Source organism: Hipposideros armiger, unplaced genomic scaffold (genome assembly GCF_001890085.2).
Source record: "Hipposideros armiger isolate ML-2016 unplaced genomic scaffold, ASM189008v1 scaffold_14, whole genome shotgun sequence".
NCBI lineage: Eukaryota > Metazoa > Chordata > Mammalia > Chiroptera > Hipposideridae > Hipposideros > Hipposideros armiger.
The window spans coordinates 2,862,062-2,882,904 of record NW_017731364.1 but is presented as its reverse complement, the minus strand read 5'-3'; the positions used below and the strand labels follow the sequence as shown (position 1 = coordinate 2,882,904).

The window sequence follows — 20,843 nt, the reverse complement described above, 5'->3', positions numbered from 1 at the left end:
ACATCTGCCCCAGTCCTACATCTCACTTTACATCTCTAAAAGTAAATACATTTCACACTACAGCTAGAAGTGTTTACTAAAGGGTCTTGAAGGGCCCACATTAAAGAGTAAATCAAACAAATATTTAAAGATTAATAAGTCTACAGTCTAAGCAGGCATTAACTACAGGGACAAGGAACAAGGAACACCCAATCTCCCTGTACTGGCTTGGGAATATTTTGAATTTTCGTAAGGATGAAATATTTCTGCATGTTAAGTAAAAAAAAAAAAAGCACACAGCGCTGGCTAAGTGGCTCAGTTGGTTAAGAGCTCGCTCAAGAGTGAGAGCTCTGAGCAACAGGGTCGCCAGTTGGATTCCCAGCCCAAGCTGAGCTGCCAATAGGTGGTAGGATGGCTCAGGAAAAAAAAAAAAAAAAGGCACAGAAACAAATTGATATACAAAAAGTTCCTATTTCAGTGATGCTATTCTAAGTCAAATGCATTTTAATATATTCTAAGCTGATCTAAGCTAAAGACATCTTAATTACATGATAAATGTACATGATAAGGTATCTTCCTAGCTATGAAAACATAAATGTGAAGGAAGATTATGAAACTATATCCCTGAATCAAGAAAATAAGCATCCTATTAGAATCTAAATGAAAGTAAACATATGTCTAAAAGTGAGAAAATATATTAGATAAAATATTATAGGGGATATCTAACCCCTAAAAGTTTTAGATTCTGCTGATCAGTATACACTTTGTAATGCACTACCCTCTTTACCAGCAACCTCCTTCAGCCCCAACTATCCAGACACAAACAAATGCCAAGTCACAGAGTGGAAGAGCTTACTTTGGTCCCCAAATAAAATATCTGACCACCGTAGCTACTGATGGATTGATAACAAGCCTTCTCTCCAACCAAAGCCTGTAATAAATAAATAAATAAATAAGGTAAAGATTACATGAATTAGAAGTTTCATCAGGTTTTGAAGAATGTCAATTATAGAGAAAACATTTTAGGTCAACATGGTTTCATCCCATAGTGAGTAGGGAAAAAAATGTCAATCAAGTGCCAGTCTGTCAGTGGAAGCATCGGAAATGACAAAGTGCAAAAAGTAATGCTCTGCTTATGTTGGGTATTTTTATTTTTCAGAATCATGGAGAAAATGGAGGAACATGCCAACTTCCAAATCGAAAGGAAAACATTTGCAATCTTCCCATTATTGGATGAAAGGTCGGCACTGCTTCTGGCAAAGAATAGGGCTGACCGAAAGTGGTATCTCTAAGTTCTTTGAAATAAATGTCAACAAAAAAAATACAAGAAACAGGAAGACAAAGCAGCATAGTATATGGAAGTTAATATAGCCCAGCAAAATAGAAAACAAAACCTACTGTCTGATAAATCTGCAAACTTCGACTGTCACTTGCTAGGTATGACCTAAAATAAGTTTCAGTCTTCTGAAATTATTTTCACATCTTTGAAAACCATGCACAGTTTCTACGAGGCTTAAATACATAAATATTTATAAATCTCCCAAAATGTATAAGTGGTCAATAACAGGTAACTATGATAATTTTTCTTAATTTCTCATTATGGAAAATTAAAAAAATATACCCAAGGGAAAATAAAATAAAATAATGAACTCTACGCATCCATTAACCAGCTTCATCAATTATCAACTCATCCCCAATCTTGTCTCATCATAGTCCCAATGACTCCCCCATAGCACAAATAATTTTGAGGTGAATCTCAGATTTTGAGTATTTCATTTATAAAAATTCAATATATGCATGCAAAATGAGTCCTTTTTAACATAACCACAATTTAATTAACATACTTTAAAAAATTAACAATCATTCCTCAATATCAAAACCCTATCAGTGTTTGGATTTCAAATTATCTCATAAATGTCAAGTGTTGTTGATGTTTTTATTGTATGTTTTGTTTTGTTTACATTTCACTTGTCTGAATCAAGATCTATACAAGGCAACATGCTGGAGCTGGCTGGTAGGTTTCTTCAGTTTCTTTTCATCTACAGGTTTTGCCTCCACCTCTCTCAGTCCCGTACTTTCCTTGAAGTTTATTTATGGAAGAAGCTCGAACACTTATTCCATAGAGTTTCCTATTTGGATTTTGCTAACTGCATCCCCAAGAAATCTTTTAATGTGCTCCTCTGTCTTCTACCTTTTCTCTAGAAGTCTGATTAGAATCAGGAGTTTTGGTTTGGGGCAGAGCTACTTTAAGTTAGGTGTTACCTGTAGGATTCTGGTAGATGCCCTTGATTATTAGGTTGGAGAAGTTCCCTTCTGTTCCTAGTTTGCTAAGAGTTTTATCAGGACTGGGTGTCAAATTTTGTCAAATGCTTCCTGTATCTTTTGAGATATTGTTTTTTTCTTTTATTGTTAACTAATATGCTGAATTACACTGATTTTTGAATATTAAAGCAGCCTTGCATGCCTTGGATAAACACCATTTGATCATTATTATTCTTTTTATACATTGCTGGTTTCTCTTTGCTAATATATTATGAATTTTTTGGCTCCTATACTTATGAGGACATTGGTCTGTGGTGTTCTTTATTGTAATGTCTTTGTCTGGCTTTATTATCAGAGATAAGCTAATCTCACACAAAAAGTTATGTGCTCCCTTTTCCTCTATTTTTTAAAAGATTTTTATGTAAAATTGGTATTATTATTTTTCCTGAAATATGATAGACTTCACTAGTGAAGCTATCTGGGCCTACAGTTTCTGCGTATGAAATTTATATATTGCATTGATGGACAGCCACTTAGATTTTTCTATTTCTTCTTGAGTTAGGTTTGGTAATCTGTGCCTCCCAAAGAATTTTTCTATTGCCTCTAAAGTTGTTGAATTTATTGGTATAAAATTATTCATATTATCCTTTTAATATCTACAGGCTCTATAGTGATATTACTGCTTTCACTCCTGATGTTAGTAACTGTGTTGTCACCTATTTTTCCTTGATTAGTTTCACTAGAAGTTTATCAGTTTTATTTACCTTGTAAAGAAACAGCGTTTGGTTTCTTTGATTTTCTCTACTGCTTGTCCATTTTCTACTAAGTGATTTGTGTTCACCTTTATTATTTCTTCCTTCAATCTACTTTAAGTTTATTTTGATCTTCTTTTTCTATTTCCTTAATTAAGATAGGAGCTTAGGGGGCCGGCCGAGTGGCTCAGTTGGTTAAGAGCTCGCTCAAGAGTTTGAGCTCTGAGCAACAGTGGTTCAAGTCCAGCCCGAGCTGAGCAGCTGCTGAGCTGCCAATAGGTAGCAGGATGGCTCAGAAAAAAAAAAAAAAACTTTATCCCAAGATAGGAGCTTAGGTAATTTATTTGAGATCTTTCTTCCTTTCTAATGTAAGTATTTAATGCTATAAATAACCCTCAAAAACTGATTTAATTGTAGACCAGAGATCTTGATATATTATAATTTCATTTAGTTCAAAATATATGCTAATTTCCTTTGAGATTTTTTTTTCCTTGACTCATAGGTTATTTATAAAAGTGTTATTTAATGTTCAAATATATGAATTTTCTCCAGATTTACCCTAATGATTCCTTCAACAATTTCTTAAAGATTGTCTTATGGCTTAGCATATAATCTATATTGGTGAATGGTGCATGTGCACTTGAAAAAAGTTTGTACTTTGTTTTTGTTGGATGGAATATTCTATAAATATCAGTTAGGTCAAGTTAGTCAATAGCGTTTTATGAAGTCTTCTATACTTTTAATGATTTTCTGTCTACTACTCCTATTAATTACTGTGAGAGGAGTTTTGAAATTTCCAAACTATAATTGTGAATTTGTCTCTTTCTCCTTTTAGTTTTGTTAGTTTTTGCTTCGTATATTTTGAAGGTCAGCTATTGGGTGCTTAACTTTAAGACTGTTACATCTTCTTGATGAATCAACCCCGTTTTTATCAATTTGAAATTTCTCTTTATCTCTGACAATATTCCCTACTCTGAAATCTACTTAGTCTGATATTACTATAGCCATTCTAATGATTAGTGTTTGCATGGTATCTTTTTCCATCTTCTTAATTTTAATTTATCTATGTCTTTATATTTAATGTGAATTTTTTTGTTGACAGATTTTTTTATCCAGTCTGACAATGTCTGCATTTTAATTAAAATGTTTATAAACTATTTCCATTTCCTATAATTATTGATATGGTTGGGTTTAGGTTTATTATCTTATCGTTTTCTACTTTTGCTATCTCTTCTTTTATGCTTCACTGCATTTAATATTTTTAAACATATTTTGTCACTATTGATTTATTAGTTATACTTCTTTTTCAGAGACTGCTCTCATGTTTACAATATGCAACTTTACCTTATTTCAATCACGTTTAAATAATATTATACTATTTGATGTATAATGTGAGACCTTTATAATGATTCACTTTCATTCCCCACTTCCTGATACTATGTACAATTTTTGTCATACTACAATATTACTACCTATCATAAATATTACATTATTTTTGTTTTAAACAGTCAACTGATTTTGTTAACAGTATTGAGGTATAATTTACGTACCATAAAATTTACTCATTAAGTGTACAATTCAGTAATTTTTTTAGTAAATTTACAGTTGTTCAACCATTACCCAAATGCAGTTTTAGAACATTTCCATCACTCCATAATGATCCCATTTACCCATTTCCAGTCAACCCTATTCCCACTCCCACTCCCAGGTAACCACTAATCTACGTCTGTCTCTAAATGTCCTTTTCTGGACATTTCATATAAATAAAATCAAGCAATATGTTGTCTTTCCATATGGCTTCTTTTACTTAATATAGCATATCTGAGGTTCATCCATATTGTAGTATGTTTCAATAGCTCATTCTTTTTTTAAATGCAGAATAGCATTCCATTACACAGCTAAGCCACATTTCGTTTATCCACTTACCAGTTGGTGAACATTTGGATTGTTTTCACTTTTTGGCTATTATGAATAATGCTGCTATGAACATTTGTGTACACATGTGTGTGGGGGCATGTTTTCATTTCTTCTGGGTGGACACCTATGAGTAGAATTGCTTGGTCATATGGAATCTCTATGTTTAATATTTTGGGAAACTAACAAAATGTTTCCCACAGCAGCTGTACCATCTCCCACCAACAATGTATGACAGTTCCAGTTTTGCCACATTCTCACCAACACTTGTTATTGTGTCTTTTCTTTTCGTTGTTTTTTTTTTTTTCAATTTTTCAATTACAGTTGACATACAACATTATATTAGTTTCAGGTATACAACATAGTGATTGGACATTTATATACCTTACAAAGTGATCACCCCAATAAGTACCCCATGACATAGTTATTACAATGTTATTGGCTATAGTCCATTCCCTATGCTGTACTTTACATCCCCGTGACTATTACTATAACTGTCAATGTGTACTTCTTAATCCCTTTCACCTTTTTCAATCTGGTGGGCATGAAGTGGTATTTCATTGTGGTTTTGATTTGTATTTCCCTAATGATGAATAATGTTGAGCATCTTGTCATGCTTATCAGCCATTTGTATATCTTCTCTGGAGATCGCCGCAGATTGTTTCCGAAGAGAAATCTGCTCTCATTGTTGCTTCTCTGCATTTAATGTGTCTTATTCTCTGACTCCTTTAATATTTTTCTCTTTACCACTCATTTTGATCAGTCTATATGGTTTTTTAAATTTTTTTGTTCTTGGGTTCATTGAGCTTCTTGAATGTGTCTGTTTATAGTTTTGAAAGTTTTTGACCATTATTTCTCCCAATTTTTTTCTCTCTTCTCCTTCGGAAATTCCAGCTACACATATATTAGGCTATTTGATGCTGTCTACAGGTCACTAACACTATTTTTTATATTATTTTTTCTCTATATTTTATTTTGGATAGCTTCTACTGCTAGACAGATATCCTCCACTTTTTGAAAGTTCATGATATGCTACTTCATTTTTACAAAAGACCTACATTAGTACCTGTTTTCCCTAACCAAAAGAAATCCAAAAAGGGCTTTCGCTTTTACAAAAAAGACAAAAAGTGAAAATAGTGTTCAACATTTGTTTTGTAGCTAGCTGTAACAGAGGCAGTGCACAGCCCAGCACCTAGAGTGCCCTCTCCAAGCTACTCCCCTGGGAAACACCTCAGCATCTCAGCATCAAGCCACCATAGCTTTGATCCCAGTCTGTGAGCATCTGTGGTTTATCTTGATTTATTTTCTGCATCCATTAGCAAGATGTGTCCTAAGGTATCAGAAAAGCCTAAGAGAATTTGGTAAGGGTGTTACACTTAGCAGAAAACTGTATGCAATTAAACATATTTGGTATGATTTGGTAGGCTATATTTTGGATCTGGGAACACTCAAAATTTTTTCCATATAAATTAATGGCAATTGCTTCTTCGCTTTTGCCATTTCAGCTTACAAAAGGTTTCATAGGAACACTCTACTTTCGGATAGCAAGGGAAACCTGCATCTTCAAGTTCACTAATGTGTTTTCCTACAATATCTACTCTCTGTGTATTTTTCATCTCAAGCATTGTAGTTTTTAGCTCTAGAAGTTAGATTTGCATCTTTTAACTATCTTCCATGTTTCTACTTAACTTTTTGGACATATGGTCTACAATTAAAATAATTGTTATATCCTTGTCTACTAATTCAAACATCTGTTTCAGGTTTAAGTCAGTTTTGATTGATTTTTCTCCTCATTATAAGTTGTGTTTTTCTTCTTCTTTGCATGCCTAGTAATCTCTGATTGGATGGCAGACATTGTGAATTTTACCTTGTTGAGTGGCGCAAATTTCTACATTCCTATTAATATTCTTGTGCTTTGTTCTGGGAGGAGTTAAGTTACTTGGAAGAAGTTTGATACTTTCTGGTCTTGTTTTTAAGATTTGTTAGTGGGGCTCAAAGTGGTGTTTACTCTAATCCTAATTATTCCCCCCTACTGAGGCAAGATGCCTCTGAGTACTCTACCCAATGCCCTGTGAATCATGAAGTTTTCTGTCTGGCTAGTTTAAACAAGCCAGTGGGAGCACTGGATATAGTTCCTTCTACACCTTTCAAATATTTCTTTCCCTGGCCTTGGGTAGTTTTATTCATATGCATTGATTGGTCAGTAGTCTGCAGAATACCCAAGGGGGACCCTTCACATAGTGCTCTCCTCTCCTGTCCTCTGTCCTGCTCAGCCTACCTTTGTCTTCCAAGTTTCAGTTCTGTCTCAACTCATGGGAGTCCTCCAAGCTCCAATTGGGTTCTCTCTCCCTGAGCCACAGCCTGGAAACTCTCTCAAGGCTAATGCTGGGACCATCATAGGGCTCATGTCATTTGTTTTCCATTTTGTCAGGGATCACTGTCCTTCATTATCTAGTATCCAGTATCTTGAAAACTATTGTTTCTTTTTCTGACTTTTTTTCCCCCAGTCAGGAGAGTAAATCCAATTCCCGTTATTTTATCTTAACCAAAAATGCAAGTTTAAAGTCTAACAGTATTTTTAATAACCACTCAGACACAAGAAAATACCTAAGTGTGAGACAGTAATTATTCTTACTTTAGTGAATTCTATTGCATTACCATTTCTTACTCTGGATTTCCTTGGTTCCTAAATTCTGAGGCTGGAAGACTCTTTCATATGTATTTTATGCTCTGAAGTTCTAATATCTCAGGGAGATTTGAGCAATGTCTACATATCATGCAGTAGACACATTAAATATGACCATCATTACTATTTTTTTCAAGAAAATACCCAGGGAATGCTCACAATAGCCTAAATTTCCTGCTTAAAGATTACTGATTTAGGAAATACGAGATCACAATTCAAAGTAATTTAACTATAAAGTATTTGTGTCAATTGCTAAACGCCATTATCATGGTTGCTTAAAATACAGTAAAATTAATACTAAGATCATAACTTTTATGTCTTCCTTCTCTCCAGGCTCCTACATTTCATCTCTCTGCTATTCCTAAAGAATCTTTTCTTTCTCGTAAAGCCATCAATGCCCACAGCCACCATACCTGTTCAAGCCTTTACCAAACACCCAAATATTTCCAAAGCCTCATAGGATACCTGTCTCTAGTCATTTATCCCTTAAATCTATCAGGCTTATTGTTACTGTATTAAACTTTCTAAAATATTTTGATTTTATAATTTCTTTCTCATAAATTTTCAATTTCATTATTTCAGTATAAAAGTTAAAACTCTTTGATATTAAATTAGTCATATTTCTGTAGAGAAAGTAACAGGAATTATTGTTTCAGTTCACATTCCTAAATACCCACAAATACACCCACATCCACTTCAACCTGGTGGCTTTTAAAGAAACACCTCAAGACATAAAGATAACGCCTCAGAGTTTCTATTTCTAAAACAAAGCAGCAACAGAATACCAAATTTATCAAATCCATCCTAAGATAATGGGTTATCCTTACCAGAGCCTGGCTAACATTTCCTCCGGTGGCTAGGGACTTGAAATGACTGCTATTGTAGACCAACTGGACTTCCGAGATCTCTACTGTTTCCAGTTCCTCTTGAGTTTGCCGATCTATCACATGCAACTTCTCTACACTGTCCAGGAGTACAACTGTGCGTGAGTTTATCCACTGCAATTCAAGCACACAACAAAACAAAAATGAGTTCCACCCAATGCCATCATTCAGAACAAGAAGAAAGAGTGGCCACTCAGTAGATAACACAGAGGACTTTATCCATTTTATAATCTGATGACAACACAATCACAGCAAGAGCTACTCAGTGAACAGCCCAGATAACAATAGGTACATAACACAGTATTGAGTTTGACAGTGCTAAAATGACACTCTCAGAGTCTAAAAGAAGGCTAAGATCTTTAATAGATATATTACAGGATTTATTGGCTTTTATAAATTTTTTGAAAGGTACATTGGCACAGATGACTTAAGCAAAGTGACAAACTTTGCATTTCTGGTTTTATGACATTAATAAAATAAAAGAGCAAATTAAATCTCATAAACCTAGGTGGTCAAAGGATGATTGATAGCATTTAAGTAATACATATTTTAAAATAGAAGCTATTTAAAAATATGTATTTCCTTCAAAACCTTCCTAAAAATTATTAGGAGTGTTCCTTGCTCTATTTCTCTCTATCTTCTGAATTGTATTTCATAAGTACTATTATGATTTTAAAAGTAATAACTTAATAATTTTAAAAATCTGAAGGATGCTATTTTGATAAATTTCTTAGGTTATATTTGAGATTTGTTTTCAAAATACATTTTTTTAAATCTCAAGCTCAATCCCTCCCAAGAAATAAAGTTTTAAAATCTGCTTAATTAGAATTCTAAATTAGATGGAACAAAAGTTTCCCCTGCACATTATCTCTCTGGTATTCATGTTGGTTTATTTGTATGATCTACCGCATGCTGTCAGAGGTTATTTGCATAATACCATATCAATGACAACCAAGTTGAAAATGGATCTATTTTCTTTTGACATATGCTGAAAATATACTCTATCACTGTACTGTGTCTATTATAAGGGGCTTTGTTTTTCTGGGACGTTTTTCCAAAAAAGTTCTCTCTCAGAAAACAGAGTTTGGTACTCAAATCTTTTACAAAGAGCTCTTACAGGGTACTCTCTTGATTACTTTACTTTGAAAAACAAAGTATTTAAGAAAGACACATTTTTTATTAGCCTTATACAACCTCAGTCAGTAGTAGTTTTTGAATGCTTTCAAAGGTCACCTAATTAAAACAGAGAGAGAATAACAGAGAAAGAATGTTAGCAGTTTAGCAATCATTCCTGAAATTAGACCTTCACAATTACAAGTATTGACATTGTTGTAAACAAGCCTTTTAAAGGTAATTTACAGAGCAATGCAGTTAGTGGTCACATCATGGATAAGCCACAGGACAAATGAAAATACTGACTGTGGTATTGTTAGGCAAATGGCTACTTGTGGTTGGGTGAAATTTTTCTGGATAAAGAATCATATGCCGGTTTTAAAAGTGCTGTATCTCAAACATCTTCAAACAGAAGACATGATGGTGAGTTCTAGAAAACTGAGTTAGGTGAGTCAACAAAGGGTTCTGGTGATGACAAAGACATTGATATCTAATATGGATGAGAAGAGGTGGAACAAAATTACTTCGTGAAATGTGCATAAGAAAAAGTATTATTTCTAAATCAATAGACTGTATGTGAGATTAAACGGCAATGTGCAACTAAATTTATAAATCCTATATTATGAAGAAAAGATTTATTTCATCTGTAATCCTAAAAAGTTGCATATTATTAAATTGGGAGTAAAGACTTTTTTTTAGGCTTTTTTTTTGAAAAATGAGGCACTGTGTTATATTTTGGGTTGCCTATATTTATGCATATACAGAATGCTTCTGTATATGGATATCAGATATTGATTACTGCTAAAAGCACTAGTGACAGAAACCCAGAAATATTATAATTATACTATTGCAGAATTAACACACTATTTGAAAAAGAAAAAAATTCGCACAAAAAACAAATAGTCCTTTTTTTTTTTTCTAACCAAAAGTCACTCAGGACTGAGATGCATGGTAGAAAGAGAACTCTGCAAAGTTTTTAGCCACAAGAAAAAAATAGGTTACATAAGTTCCTGAACCAATTAGGACAGACTTAGAAGGATGAAAATGTGTTTATAAAAAGAGCTGGGCAATGATCCTGAAGAAACCCCCCCTAAATCCTTCTGAACACCCCTTTGAGCTAATCAGGACATTAAAGAAAACTTTTGCTGATCCTGTCAGTGTTCCACAGGACACAAGACTGCAAGACAACAAATAATGTGGCATCACACCAAGCTCAGACTGTATTCACTATAAGCATGACTTCACTTCTCTCCATATTTTACATAATCCTAACGGTCACGGTTCATGGCAGAAATCCTCGTAGCTTTACTTTAATACACCATAGACTCAAAACAATTATGTGAAATAAATGGGGATATGTAATTGGTACAATACTCACAGTAAAGTTGATGAGGTCATAGTACAGGTGAAGATGCTTTTGCTTAGTAACATGTATTGCTCCAGATTCATCTCTCTTAACCTGATGATGAAATAAAAACAAACTAATATCAGCTAGTATTTGAGGGACTTTTTTAGATACATAATTATACTCCACCTAGAAAATGGTTTCTACTCACAGTATAGATAAGCCAAAAATACTGATAATTAAAGAAACTACTACACAAATGACAGAAATTATCACACCATGATTTGTACCAAAATCCAAGACATATCTGGTCAGTGGCCTAGCTGTCAGTATTAGCAAATGCTGTAAGGTAATATTCACTCTGTCATAATTCAGAACAACCTACCTCCATCACATCCATGACTACAGTTAGGTAGAGTTAAAGCATGAAATGGGATTGGTGACATGGTGTGAAAAGTTAAACAAAAGTTCATCGAAAGAAAAAAAATAACTGTTACAGTGATAAAAATTAGGCTTTTCTGATGTATAATACTATTAAACAACAAAAAATTGTTGTATAATAGTTCAAACAACAAAACATTTCCCCAAAGAACCTCAAGTGTCAATATTTTATTTATATATGTGTACACATACACTCTATAACCTTTAATCATCCTTATAATTTGCTTTCTCCACTTCTGCTCCAAGGTGATAGAGCACTGAAGAAGAGAGACAGCACAACGTACACTTGACCTGCTGTTCAGTTCAACCTGAGTTTTCTTGTACCCTCCCCATAGTAGTGTTCTAGATGTCTTCCCTTCCCTTTAAGTCCAATTCCTCTTCTCTTCTAGTCTCATCACTTGCAGTACTGACCTCACCAGATACCTTAACAAACAACTGACACTAGTTAATGTGTGCCCTTCGTGTATGCCCATCTTCACTTCACCGAGTCACTTCCCATGTAAGAAAGCTCACTCTGGTAAAAGCAGCATGGGATCTAGAGCCATGGGCTGAAAGTTCCACTATTACAGCTGTGTGAGCAGGGGCAAATTCTTCTTTCTCAGCTTCCTCATTTGTAGAATGAAAGTAAGACAGCACCAAATTGTTCCATATCTTTCATATGTTGAAAATGTTTCATAAATGAAAAGATCAATGCCAACATTAGGTAGATAGGTGGGCCATTAACACAGACATATGTACATTCATATATTTAAACATACACCATTAGCTATGTGTTAGTTAAAGGAGATGGGACTGAGAAACACACCATGAAAGGGCATGGAGCGGAGGGTGAGCGGTTGTTTTCCACGTTAACCATTAAAGCCTTAAATAAAAATTAAATAGGTCACTCTCTCACCAAAGAATTATGATAGCATATTTCTTTGACATGATATTAAATTACTGGTGAATGAGGAAAAAAAATCTTATAAAGGACTTTATAACAGATCTAGCATCATATTAGGACTTACCAAAAGAAAATGAACGACGTCTCCTCTGCAGAAGGCCAGCATAGGATTCACATAGTTATGCACGGCCACAAAGTGCCAGGCCAGCAATGGAACACTGGAAGGGTCCATCTAAGGGAGGAGAAGGCCCCCCAAAAATTAAAAAGTCATTACAGTTAACAGACAAAAGGAAAAAGAAAGAATTCTGATTAAAAACAGGATCTGACTAGTATTACTTGATAAAACTTCTAATTTCTCACTAAAATAGCCTACGCAGCAGGAACCGATCAAGTGTCATAGGGAACTTTCTGGGTTAATGGTAATGCTCTACATCTTGGGAGAGGTTTGAGTCACAAAAGCATATACACCAGTCAAAGTTCAGCAAATGTACATTCAAGATCTGTGCATTTCATTGTATGTAAATTTTACACCAAAGGAAAATCTTAAATAACTATTAAACTCTTGCTAATCATATGCATGCTAAATATTTAGGGAAAAGAGTAGTGATTTCTGCAATTCACTTGGAAATATACATACACAAAAAAAACAAACAATGTAATGGGTGGATAGAGAGATGGATAGATACATAATAAAGAAAGTACAGTAAAATGTTAATGGTAGAATTTAAATGTTAGGTATACAGATGTTTAATGTGAAGTTCTTTCAACTTCTTTATTTGTTTGAAAATGTTCATAATAAATTGTTGGAAAAAATATCAATAAAAACATACAAAAAGATGCAATCACATACCATCATGAAAAACCTCAATTAGCCAAAGACGCTAACGTAAGAAACATTAATGGGGCCGGCCGAGTGGCGCGATGGTTAAGAACTCGCTTGGGATGCCAGAGGGCCCCGGTTCGGATCCCACATATGAGGGCCAGTGACACTGCCCTCCACAGCTAAGATGCTGAACAACAGCTCAACCTGGAGCTGGGCTGCCATGAGTCGCCGGCGACGGCGTGGGCTGCAGTCCCTGTGGCAGTGCATTGCCATGGGCTACCGTGTGTGGCCAGCAGCCAGCGTGAGCGGCCAGCAGCCAGCGTGAGTGGCCAGCAGCCGCAGTGAGCGGCCGTCCAGAAGCCGGCGACTGATCTGCCTCGCCAGAGAAGAGCGCAATGATGGTGCCAACTTCGGCCAGTGAAGCAACGTCCTCCACAACTAGATTGAAGAACAAAACGACAGCAACTTGTCTGTTCCCCTTTCCCCAATTCCCCAGCACTGTTCCCATCCCCCCAATTCCCCAATAAAAATCTTTAAAAAAAAAAAAAAAAAGAAACATTAATGGCAACCTCAGTCAGTTTTGCCGGGCTTCCCCTGGGGCCCAGAGGTACACAGAGTACCCACAAGAAAACGGAAGAGTGATCTCCCTCAGTATAGGAGATGCTGTCTGAACTAGTCTTAGTTCTGTACCATCATTCTCCGTCCCATCCCATCAATACTTCTCATATATACACTGGAAGACCACAACTCTATGAAGACCGAGCAGGAAAAAAAAGGGAAACTGGGGTGTACATAAATACATTCTAGGAAGCATCACCCCCAAAGTAAAATACCAGAGGCAGAAGCCAAGGAAAGAGTATGTAGCAGCAATTAATGCTGGATATTATGGTGAGGTGTCAGTATCTAAGCAGAAGCTGTTTATAAGAGGAAAAATTAAAGCAATAAAGATAGAAAAGTGTGGATCTCATGATCCCCAGAACACTGCGCTAGTCACCACCTGATGCTGTTTGGTCACATCAAGGTAAGCCCAGATAATGATCTTTGGAGCACTGGCTTCGTGCTGCCTCGTTTTCTGACAATCTCACAGAATTCACCACTTACAAATCATTTTCCCCAACCTCCTGACACGGTCTTTTTGCCAATAAGATGGAGAGGCTTACTCACCCGTCCATATGGAAAAGTCATCCATACTTTCAAGGATGGTTTCAATCCAATGACCAGTATCTTTAGGACAAAAATATATTTTTAATATTCTGTAATTTCAAATTTTTTGGCATTCAAAGCCTCCGAATGTTCTGAGTTTCATCTTCTAAATGCACCTACCTTGGTTAAGGACGCCATGGCCAATAAGGAAAACTGTGTGATGGGATGATCTTTCAAGTCAGGCTTAGAATGGAGGGGCTCAATACAGCACACTTCACCCTTAGAACCACTGAACAGGCATCTAGATTCACACGTTCTCACTCCCATTACTCTCCTGAAAATGTAACCAACAAATTCAGAATCAATTAGCAATGACCCAAGACACTAGCATCTCTAGCTTGGACTATGACAATCGCCTCCTAACTCCTACTCTTGCCCTCAACAATCCAAATTGCACATGACATCAATGGATAGGTCAGATTTATTATTCTTCTAAAAACACTGCAGTGGCTTTCCACTGTACATAAAACAAAATCCAAATGTTCCACCATGTTTTAAAAGGCCCTATAGGATCTGCCTCTGGCCCTCACCCCTCTCCCACTGCTGTTGTTCCTGAAAAAGTCATGCTCCAGCCACACCGGCCTTCTTTCTGTTGCTCCAGCAGGCCACGGTTCTTCCCACCTCAAAGCCTTTGTGCTCGAATGTCCCTTTGCCTGGAATATTCCTTCCAAATCTCTGCATTTGTTAGCCACATTACCATTCAGGTCATTGCTCAAATGTTACCTTCTGAGAGGGGCCTCCCTGAATTATCCTCAAGTGAACTCCAGCACACTGTCTTATTTTCTTTACAGTGCTCATAACTATTGAAATTATTTCATTTGTGTATTGGTTTATTGTCTGTCTCCCTACCTCTACCCCAACTAGAATGTAAATTCTATTAGAGTGGCAACCTTGTCTGGTTTACAGCTGTAACTTTGGTGCCTAGAACAATGCCTACTCATAGCAGATGCTCAATAAACACTAGCTGAATAAATAGTATTTCTTAAGCAATTACTTTGGGCTCAGCACTGTTAGATGGTATAACAAATGCAAGAAACAAACATAGTCCTTACTTTAAAGAACTTATGAAAACATAATACACATTGAATTTTATGTTCCACTTTTTTTTTTTTTAACTCAGCTTTATAAGCGTTCTTCCATGTATCTAGACAGTCTTTGCTCTTATTTTAAAAGTAGGGCAATTCCAAGGCAATAAAAACCTTCCTACACCTGGCCATCATGGTTTTATAATCAACTGGGCCTGGGGCCCAAACCAAAATTAGTGAAATACTCCAGAATAGTTCCCAAGCCTGACAGCGCATATGAATCCCCTGAGGAGTATGAGTTTAGAATCCTGACTCAGACCTACTTAGACAGAATTATGGGGGGCCAGGACTGGAACTCAGTATGTTCTATAAACTGCCCCAGGTAACTGTAATACAGAACCATAAGCTATTTTCAACCACATGGGTTTTCCAGACCTCTTCATGTTCAACTTCAAGTTATTAACCAGAGCTAGTCTTTTCACTTGTCAACAAACGTTCATTAGTCTCTTACTTAAATGTCAATTCAAACACAGAGCCTCCGCTGTCATTACAGATTGCAAGAGTTGGATCATCTGTAAACTAAACAGAGAAAAAATTTATTTTCTTGCAGATTTTTAAACAACCAGTCAAGTGTTGAAGGTGAGGAAAAAAATTATAAAATCTTAAAAATCTAAAACAAAGACATTTAATAGCATTTGAAATCACCTCAGCCAGGTTTAGCTCATCACTCTAAACACACAAACTTACCCTTATTCAGACTAAAAGTGGTTCAATTATCTTTAAAAAACCAAAACTACCAGGATAAAAGAAAAATACAAACTATGATTCATAAAAGCCCTAAATTTCACTACTTGGGTTCTTACATTAGCTTTTTCTAATTTGCTATTAAACTGAGTAAAATACTTTGGATACCATCTGCAGTTGCCTAGTTTTTAAGAATAAAGACACAATAAAAGATATTTGGTATCTTGGGGGAATAAACTTGCCTGAGTATGTTTTCTGAATAAATGAAGAGTTAATCCACTATATTTAAAATAGTTTAACTTTTTATGTCACTCCTCCTAAAATATGCTGCTTCCTTGATCATTTTTGACTGATACTTCAGTTATTATTACGTACCCTGGAAAAACTCAAAACAATAATGTTCACAATGACAGGCTGACCTAAGGGCTTATGAGGTATAGTAAATGTGGATGTTATAAGACACAAAATTGAATAACTTAACTTGTATCACCGACAGTGACTAGTCTCCCTAACCCCAATGGTTGGTGAACCATCCTAAATGGCATGGCTTCATGCTCTTTGTCAGGGATAACCGAAGTACAGGAGGCTACTGTAAAATTATTCTTCCTCAGCCCCACACACAGGCATAGGAAAGAAGTCCCACACCTTTGCTCTCAAAGCCCAGCCGAGCAGTTGCCAAAGTGGGAGGCATATACACCGGAGTGTAGGAAAAATTACAGGACTCATACTTTTATTTATTAATTTTCTATTTCTTAAGTATACTCATATGTTTTACCAAATGTACTTAAATATTAGTACAGTAGTATATGTATATAATTTTTAAATATGTATGTATATGTGTGTGTATGAATGTATATATAAAGAATGCAAGCCCAAACTTGTATTGATAGGATGTAGGGCTAAGTCTGTAGAACAATGAGTAAATGTACTGAAGTGCAAGGGGCTGCTGTCAATCTCAGACCTGAGAAGTATTCAGTCACGTACACCTCTTGCTACCCCTTTCTCCAATGTCACAGTGTCTGTACCCACCACCTGTACCACCATTCCAATCACCAAGCAACATGATGGCTACTACTACCATGCTTTTGACCTCAACTGCATTTTCTCTTTTCTCTCTGCCTTTATTGCTTCTATTTCCTATTGTTTCTCGCAAAGATTATGCTTTTTCTACAAATGAACTGGCCTTTTAGAAACACCACCAACCAGTTATTTCTTCAACCAAACATTTATTGAGCAGCTACTATGCACAACACACAAAAATAAATAAGAACAAGATTCTGGTTTCAAAGATCTTAATCTATGAAAGGAGATAAAACATAAACACAAACAATTATAACATATTAGAAGTTGGCACATACCATATGAAAAGAGGTCAAGATAAACTGCCATGATGCTCAGAAAGAGAAGAAATTCTCTCTACTTTTACTTGTCTTGGCTGTTTTCATTGCTGCTAAATGCTTCAATGCTGCTTTGTCAAAACACTTTTATGTAACTAGCCTAGATACAGAAACACAAACTCCAGATGCTTGCAGACTTTAAAAAGCATATGTATGGATAAGAGAGGTCTGCACAGCTAAGTAACCAAATGTGTACATGATTAAAATCTAGAAAATCTAATTTTAGACTTCCCTAGTTATAGTCCTTTACCTTTTATGCTTCTAAACATGGGTTTGACAGCATACAAAAACCAAGGTTCACGTTGTATTTATAAATAAAATCTAAGTTGGTTTATTTTTTTTCAGCCTGTAAGGATAAAGCCAAGACTCAAATCTTAATGTTTTTCCTTTAGAGGCCTGAAAAAAAACAAACCAACAGAATCCTTTCTAAACATAATGTGAACCTTGGTTCTTTCACATTGGTTCCTTGAACCTCAGCTAACTCCCAACAAAGTATGACCAAGCACACAATCTCAACAATAAAATCTTGGTAGACTAAACAAAAGGTTAAAAAAAAGAAAAAGGAAAAACTTTTAAAATCTTCACATGAGATTTCATCATACTATCTTTTCTGCAACCTCTCATCTAGGAGCATGTCAATTTACTCTTTTTGCTGCTGTATCTATCAGACTTCAATACAGCTTGCAGCTGAATGTTACCACGCTACTCCATCTCCAGTTTTCACTTAGGAAAACATTTTGTTGGGCTTGTCAAATAAAAGACAGTTCATTTCCGATGATCCTATTTATAACAAATTTACTTAAAAATAGATACAAAGACATAATAATAAAAATTAGAAGAAAAATAAAACAAAATTATTACCTTAATATGCAATATTGCTGTTCCTGGAGGATGAGCATCTGTTATTGATCTTAGAAGTTTTCCACTGGCCAAATCCCACATAGTGATCTATAAGACAACTAAATGCTTTAGAAAACAAATTTATTGCTTTTTTTTGGACTTAAGTATCCTACCTTCTGGTTGAAATAACCTATTGCTGGTCTATAAACATTGCAGGCAACGAACTATGAAGTTAAAACATAACTCAAAGCTGCAGGTCCATTAAAGCATGGGGCTTTCATTCCATCTTCATCTACCCCTCATTCTGCCCAATCTGCTTTTCTCGTTAGATTTGAAATGTTTTTATACTGATAGGTAAAAGAAATTTCTTTAATGAGTCCATTTCTTTAGCACTGATAAAAATTATAGGAAAGGCTTACTGCCAAACTAACTAGTGATGTATAATTCACAAGATAAGAAAAACACCCAGGGGACAACTCCAGATCGCCTGGTCTGGAGGGTCTGGTTTTCAATCAGCCTGAAACTGGGTGCTGGCTGAGATCCCTCCCATTGTAACACTGACGAATCTTGGCAAACCCTCAACAACTGGCCCCTAATAAGAATAAATCAGACTACTCAGAAAATCACAAAGGTTCAAGAGGCAACCAAGAACTAGGGCGAGGTTGAACAATAAGATTCATCTCCTACACAAAACCACTCTTTCAAGACTGGGAGAGGCAGCTGTTTCAACTAATACAGAAAAAAAAACACAGAGAATCAAGCAAAATGAAGAAACAAAGGAATATGTTCCAAACAAAAGAACAAGCTAAAACTTCAGGAAAAAAATATCTTAATGAAATGGAAATAAGTAATTTACCTGATAAAGAGTTCAAAGCAATGGTAATAAAGATGTTCACTGAACTCAAGAGAAGAATAGATGAACACAGTGAGAATTTCAACAAAGATACAGAAACTATAAGAAAGTACCAAACAAAAGTCACAAAGCTGAAAAATACAATAGCTGAACTGAAAAAATTGCACTAGAGGGGTTCAACAGCAGACTTCTGAAGCAGAAGAAGGGACTAGTGATCTGAAAGACAGGGAAGTGGAACTCATCCAAACAGATCAGCAAAAATAACAAAGAATTTTAAAAAGTGAAGCTAACTTAAAGAACCTAAGAGACAACATCAAGTGAAATAACATTCACGTTACACGAGTCCCAGAAGGAGAATAGAAAGGGACAGAAAACTTATCTGAAAACATATGGCTGCAAACTTCCCTAAACTAGAGTAGGAAACAGACGTGCAGATCCAGGAATCTCAGAGAGTTCCAAATAAGATAAACACAAAGAGATCCACACCAAGACACATTACAATTAAAATGTCAAAAGGTAAAGAAAAAGAGGGACTGTTAAAAGCAGCAAGAGAAAAACAAACTGTTATGAACATAACACCATCGGCACACTTTTCAGCAGGTACTTGGCCAGCCAGAAGGGAGTGGCATGATGTATTCAAAGTGCTGAAAGGAAAATAACTTCCAACCAAGAATACTCTCTCTGGCAGGTTATCATTCAAAATTGAAGAACTTTTCCTACAAGCAAAAGCTACAGGTGTTCAACACCACTAAACCAGTCTTACAAGCAATGTTAAAAGGACTTCTCTAAGTTGAAAAAAAGGGCACAATTTAATAACAAGAAAACATGAAAGTAAAAATCTCACTGGTAAAGGTAAATAAACATATAGGAAAAGTAGTGGATTAATCACTTATAAAGCTAGTGTGAAGGTTAAAAGACAAAAGTAATAAAAATAACTATAACTACAATAAACAAGAGATACACAAAATAAAAAGATGTAAAATGTGACATCAAAAACATAAAACATGCGGGGAGGGGAAATATGCCAAGTTTTAGAATTAATTAAAACTTAACTTGCCATATAAACTTAATATAGACTAGAGATAGATAGATATAGATATATAGATATATAGATACAGATATAGATCCAGTTATATATATATATATATATATATATTATATGTGAACATCATGATAACCACAAAGCAACAAGCTATAGTAGATACACAAAAGATAATGAGAAAGGAATCTAAGCATAACAATAAAGTCATCAAACCACAAGAAAAATGAGCAAGAAAAGAAGGAACAGAAAGAACAACAGCCAGAAAAACAATCAACAAAATGGTAATAAGTACACAGCTATCAATAATTACTTTAAATGTAAGTGGAATAAATTCTCCAAACAAAAGACATAAAAAGTAGCTGATTGGATTAAAACACATCTATTGGGTTATCAGAAAAGTCATGACATATTTTTTTCTATGTTTTTTGTTGCAAAAATGCGTCATGACTTTTCTGACAACCCAATATATGGTGAATACAAAAGACTCACTCACTTCAGCTGTAAGGACACACACAGAATGAAAGTTAAAGAATAGAAAAAGGGGGCCAGCCGAGTGGCGCATTGGTTAAGAACTGGCTTGGGACGCCAGAGGGCCCCGGTTCGGATCCCACATATGAGGGCCAGTGACGCTGCCCTCTACAGCTAAGATGCTAAACA

The 20,843-nt window shown here is 35.4% G+C and overlaps 1 protein-coding gene across 3 annotated transcripts in view; it reads right to left on the bottom strand.

Moving 5' to 3' along the window:
- VPS8 (VPS8 subunit of CORVET complex) overlaps nt 1–20,843 on the bottom strand; it is a 255,460-nt gene that overhangs the window by 177,456 nt on the left and 57,161 nt on the right. For all 3 annotated transcript variants that reach the window (XM_019668968.1, XM_019668980.1, XM_019668973.1), the window contains 8 exons: nt 18,313–18,399; nt 15,822–15,889; nt 14,406–14,559; nt 14,247–14,306; nt 12,384–12,491; nt 10,969–11,049; nt 8,421–8,591; nt 836–910 (listed from right to left, as the gene is read on the bottom strand). In XM_019668968.1, coding sequence (XP_019524513.1) covers nt 836–910; nt 8,421–8,591; nt 10,969–11,049; nt 12,384–12,491; nt 14,247–14,306; nt 14,406–14,559; nt 15,822–15,889; nt 18,313–18,399 — 804 coding nt within the window. The remainder of the gene's footprint in view (nt 1–835; nt 911–8,420; nt 8,592–10,968; nt 11,050–12,383; nt 12,492–14,246; nt 14,307–14,405; nt 14,560–15,821; nt 15,890–18,312; nt 18,400–20,843) is intronic.